The 6,000-nt window shown below is 32.5% G+C and overlaps 1 protein-coding gene across 1 annotated transcript in view; it reads left to right on the top strand.

The window, feature by feature from the left end:
• LOC145247509 (uncharacterized) overlaps window positions 1-5,513 on the top strand; it is a 56,075-nt gene extending 50,562 nt beyond the window's left edge. Inside the window, exon 7 of the mRNA XM_080109323.1 lies at window positions 5,060-5,513. Within this exon, the coding sequence (XP_079965449.1) occupies window positions 5,060-5,149 (90 nt within the window). The 3' untranslated portion in view covers window positions 5,150-5,513. The remainder of the gene's footprint in view (window positions 1-5,059) is intronic.
• The last annotated feature ends 487 nt before the right edge of the window (window positions 5,514-6,000 follow it).

The raw sequence follows: 6,000 nt of genomic DNA on the forward strand, positions 1-6,000 counted from the left end.
GACACGAGAAACAAGTTTATTTATCCCATTAACATAGAAATCCGGAGTTCTGGAAGCGATAAAGTTATTGAAGGCCGATTTGGCATCATCTCTGCTTTTGAAGCATTTTTTGTGCAGAAAGTTGTTGAGATGCTTGAAAAAGTAATAATCGGTGGGCGAAAGGTCTGGTGAATATGGTGGATGAGGTAATCGTGTAGCTTTTGCAGGATCAGTTGAAAAGACCCTGTCAATCCTGTTTATGCTCAGTAAAAATTTGTCAATCTATAAAAGTGAACGTGTCTGTGTATCTGTCTGTGTACATTTCCCTACGCAATAACTCTGTCAATTTTACGTCTACACTCAAAATTTGATATACGGGGTACATCGTTTGGGAAAATTGATATGATCAATTTTTGGACAAAAATTTCGCTGTTGAGAGGTCAAAGTTCAACAATTTGACCTTTGAGAACTCTACCAAACTCCTCCGACAATTTTGGGTCTAAACACTTGAAATTTTAGATATAGGTTCCTTGGACATGGATCTAACTTAATAACTTGATTTGAGCCCAAAACAATAAATTTTAAGGGGTCATAATAGGGATCAAAGTTAAAAGAATTAAGTGTTTTTGCTCAGTATACACCTCCAAACATCCGGGCAACGCTGAGCTGAAATGCTAGTTAAAAATAAAATTGAAATAAATACTATTAAATTATTTTTTAATATTAATAAAGATGCCATTAAAATATATTTAAATATTGGAAAATATAATTGAAACGCATTGTTCTGAAATTATATTGTATTATTGTGGATACAAGAGTTACACCCCTTTATCATGGAACTATTTGATTTCATTGTTTTTTAATGAAGGGACGTAACTCTTGTATCCACAATACAGAAAATTTAAAAGTAAAACAAACACAATGTAGACCAATCTACAATGGAGGAAAATAAAATTTAATTGTGCTTGGTTGGCCAAATATGTGGGTCAAGGAATGTAAATGCTTGTCAACAGGCAAATTGTTTTGTATGAAATGAAAATGACTTTTCCTGTTAAGTGTCTTGGTTTATTATATCATTGTTCATTTATCAAATTTTGTTATGAAAACTTGAATATGTCTGGAAATGGCCTTTAAAAAAAAACTTTGAAAAGCATTGAAAATGGACATTGAGAATCTGTACGACCCTGATGCCTACACCATTGCAAACAAACACATATAGTTCGACAACTGAAATAGTATTTTTAAATTTAAATTAACTGAAATAGAATTGGTTCCAGAGTTTAAGAATCCCTTTTTGTTTGTAAACTTTGAAAGTTTTATACATTTAATTGCACAGAAAATCACCAATAAAAAATATTGAGACGATGACAATATAATAGAACCCTGGGATATGTTTTTTTCAGTTTATGATGTGGAATACAATGTTTTTCCAGACCCTAGATACGATATTTACCCTGCTGTATGGTGTTATTTATTAATGTTAGTTGATTATATACATGTGTATTATATAGTTCAGTATTTTGGTCCCTCGATTTATTGGAGAGGGACCTAGGTTTTCAGTTGCGTCCGATAGTCTGGAAGATTTTCTGAAATTTTGCCACAAATTCTTTCATTAAATAGATATGCACAGTAAAAAAAAAAATTTGCGCAAATTCCTGTTGTGTCCCCAGGGGCTCCAAAGATGTCAAATGTCCCATAATGGCCAAAAATGACACGTTTTACCCCATAACTTTTGATCCATCCATTAGATTTTCCTAAAACTTGGCCAAAATGTGGAGACCATTGTTCTTGATATAAATCCAGTATGGGTGACCCTGGCAAAATTCTGATTTGTGTCCCCGGGGATTTTTGGTGCTAAAAACGCCCCTTTTTGTAGCTCTTTCATATTTCTCAACAAAACTTCATATGTCTGACTATATAGTGGCTTTTCAGTGGTCAACTCAAATATACATGTGTTAAGGCCTTAAACTGCTCTGTTACCCATTTACACTGGGATTAGGTATCCCCAGGGGCTCAAAACAGGTCAAAAATGCCCCAATATGGCCAAAAAATTACACTTTTTGCCCCATAGCGTTTGATCCAGCCATAAGATTTTCCTGAAACTTGTACAAAATGTGGAGGCTATTGTTTTAAATATAAATTCAGTATGGGTGACCCTGGTAAAATTCTGGTTAGCATCCCTCTGGGACTTTTAAGGCTAAAAAAACCTGCCTTTTTGGAGCTCTATTTTCATATTACTCAAATTCCATGGTGCTGAATTCAAATATACATGTCTTACGGTGTGAAACTGCACCGTTTGTTCATTTTCACTGAGATTTGACATTCCCAGGAGCTCAAAAGGGGTCACAAATGCCTCAAAATTGCAAAAAATGATACTTTTTACTTAATAACTTTTGCCCCATCCATTGGATTTTTCTGAAACTTGGCAAAAATGTGAAGGAAATATTGGCTCTTCACACTGCTCGCATTCATCATTTCTTGACTATTTTTGGTGGCGTCATCTCTCATGCAGCACCAGAAGAGGACCACGCACACGCGGCTTGTTACTAATTTTGAATATGTACTGTATAAAATTTTGCTTAGGCCTCGTCATTCGGTGATTTCGCCTTACGATCCCAACCCCAGAATGGATTAATGCCGTATCCCGAGGTTCTACTGTAATGTAATCGATACATTTTACTCTCTTAGTGCATGTATGTAATTCCAATTAAACTTATTTCTTCCTTTTCAATAATCAGCTGATGGTGCAAATGGGTGGATGAAGGGAGGGATTGGGAGGTTACTGCTTGGAAGGAAAATCCGCTTCCATCAAAACAGAAGGCAAATTGTAATCTGTGGTTTTCTTTGGTAAATTTCTTGGATGGAGATGATTCCTGAACTGGATTTTCTTTACATTTAAAATATTTATCCAATGAAACTTGATTATGTAATTTTTTTTTCTCTATATTTTGTACAAATATTTCAAAATGTATCCGTTTTCACATCTGTACCATTTGATGCCGGAAGTGTTTTATTTCCTAAAAAAAAAAAAAAAAAATTCAAAATACAGATATATTCAAATAGAAAAATACCAAGCATGAACACAGATCCTGCAATATTATTGGTATGAATTAACATAAAATCGTTCATATAAAAAATGTTGATGCACTCTCTATAATCTTGTAGAGAAAGGGATGGAGGACATGAGAAATACTTTTTTAAATCATGTGAATTGGTTAGCCTAAATTGATCTGGAGAGAAAAACAAAAAAAACTAGATCCAGTCTCAAAAATATTTTTTTTTCATGAGTTTTGAGGGAGGTGGTGTTTGATCAACACTGCTAGGGAAACATGATTTAATATACGGTTTTGTTTTTTAAATCCCCAAAACTGTTTCATGGTAAACAATTGATGATCCCTTTAAGAACATTGGTACGATTGTTTGTTCATGTAAGTAATACTAAGCAATACGAGAGATTGACTTACTGACAAAATAATGTTCTACCAAGGACTTTTTTTTTTTTTTTATAATTTGTAAGGTTTTAAAGAAACCTCCAAGGCACATATATATATATATATATATATATATATATTTTATTTATTGCGGACAATTATCCTTATCTTTTCTTAGTTGTTTCACGACATTTCAGCCAATTTTTCCTCTGGCCTTCGTCGGGTGGTAAATCATAACAAGATAGGAATGCCGAATCTCCTAACTGCATTCACTGCTTTCCGTAGTTGTTGTCGTCTCACCACGTGGTGCAGTTGATAGACGTTGATTCTCTATGGTTCCAGGTAATGATTGTCTGAAGATAGCAGTTTCAATCCTACCCAAAGCCAGCCAGAGGCTTAGTTGGCCAAAAACGTGGTGAGACGACAATTACGGAAGGCAGTGAATGCAGTAAGGAGATTCAGAGTTCCTATCTGTCGCGGTTACCACCTGACGAAGGCCAGAGGAATAGTTGGCCAAAATGTCATGAAACAACTAAGAAAAGATAAGAATAATTGTCTGCAATAAATAAAATTAATAAATGATACTCATCTCAATGAATTCCAATTTTTTATATATATATATATATATATACCACTTTTTTAGCAATTTTATGAGTTCCAAATCTTGGCGACTATTGATAAAAATTTAACAAATGAAGGCTCCTAGGAAAGGTAATGACCTGAATTGTGTAGTGAGCTACGCGACATTTGCCCTTAAGGTCGCATATTAAGGGAATCCTCCATCATCCAGAGCCTATTTTTGGCACATTTTTAGTCATAAAATGTTTCAATCATAGTCATTTGTTTTCCTAGTTTTGCATATGAATTACAAAATATCTGATATCTCCCCAAAACCTCTGGCCTTGATGGAGGGGAGACTAAAACTTGCTTCTATGGTTTCAAATAATCTGAAATAACAAAGGGAGACTTGATTCCAAATATTTCTCATATTATATCTCCTCTATTTGGTTTTCATACATAAATTAAATTTCACAGTATATAAGGATTATTTTATACTGGAGATATTCCTAATCGTACCTTATTTCTAATAGGGGTAGATATAACATATGAGAAATATTTGGAATCAAGTCTCCCCTTGCTGTTATTTTAGATCATTTGAAACCATAGCAGTTTTAATCTCTCCATCAGGGCCAGTGGTTTTGTTCAAATATTTTTATTTTTGCATTCATTTTAAAAACGGCCTAGGCATAAAATTTTTTTTAATGCTATTTTTGTGTAGTGCCATTCCTAGCTACATGTAGTATATTTTGTGATAAGTGTTTTTAAAAGGGACTAAGAACAGCGCTAACAGTATGTAGTTGAATTGGCGAATAAAATATGAATAAAAACATGATTGGGTCACCAGTTAAGTGCTAACTCAACAACAGGATTTTAAGAATGAGATGAGAAATAATAAATTAACAAAATATATTCAAAATAGCAACAATTTTACAGAAATAAATATTTTAACATTCCGAAAGTTTTCATAAAAATACAAACAGAAAGTGAGACTTATAGGTATTACTTTTTATTTGTTTTTATTTTAATTGAATTTTATTTCTTTAATTTCAATTTTTATTTATTTATTTATTTTTTTTTTTTTTTTTCAGAGGCTTGATAATTTTGTTTTCCCATTTAATGGAGATGAACCTTCTCCATATTTGATCACGCGAACCAGACAGATTTATTCATCAGTTTGATTCAAGAAAGATTTTATGAAAAATGAATTTTTCATAATGATTTGTAGAAGAGCATCGTTCATCATCATCATCACGAATGTACGGAGATGGAATCAAAACGATTTCAAGCAACTTTGTCAGATCGTGAACTTTTTTTTTTTGTTTCAGACATTTTGTCTGAATTGAGATTTATTTAAAAAAAACAAAACAAACAAAAAAAATCTTGGATTGTTTTTTCAATGTAAGCACCTAAAAATCATCTAATATCCTTCTACGTGGACTCCATTTGCAAAGCAGCTGTGATCCTTTTCTCTTCTAAGCGATTTGTTACTCTCGAAATCTTGTAAATAACATCATCCTAAATTAAAATTTAAGTTTTCTGTTTTTTATTTTTATTGTTGAGCTTTTCATCAGTTGGCCATTTTTGATTGTATGTTTGTAGTTTTTTATGGGAATACTACATTCTTTACCCCTCACTTCCTCTTCACCAATAAAAGTATTTTAGGTGCTTTGTCAGATTGGCACTTACAGCAATTAAAAAAAAAAATTGTGTGCCTACTTGTTATGGAATGAGAATTTTATATTCCAAAAATAAAGTATTCTTTTTATTATTTACGAAAAATAAATTTGCCCCCCCCCCTTTTTTTTTTTTTTTTTTTTAACAAATACATAAACATTTTGTAAAAATACAAGGTCATGTTTTACTAGACAACATGAGGACAGGTAATTGATGGTTGTTTTGGCAGTTTCTATGTGAATTAAGGTTGTCTGCCCTTCTAAGTATTTTTTTTTTTTTTTTTTTTTTTTTTCCTACCTTCATCGAAACATTACATTTCAATGTTCTTGAAAAATTATGTGATGTTTGGAGTTTT

This window comes from Euprymna scolopes, chromosome 25 (genome assembly GCF_053919585.1).
Source record: "Euprymna scolopes isolate OS-2025 chromosome 25, ASM5391958v1, whole genome shotgun sequence".
NCBI classification, from domain to species: domain Eukaryota; kingdom Metazoa; phylum Mollusca; class Cephalopoda; order Sepiida; family Sepiolidae; genus Euprymna; species Euprymna scolopes.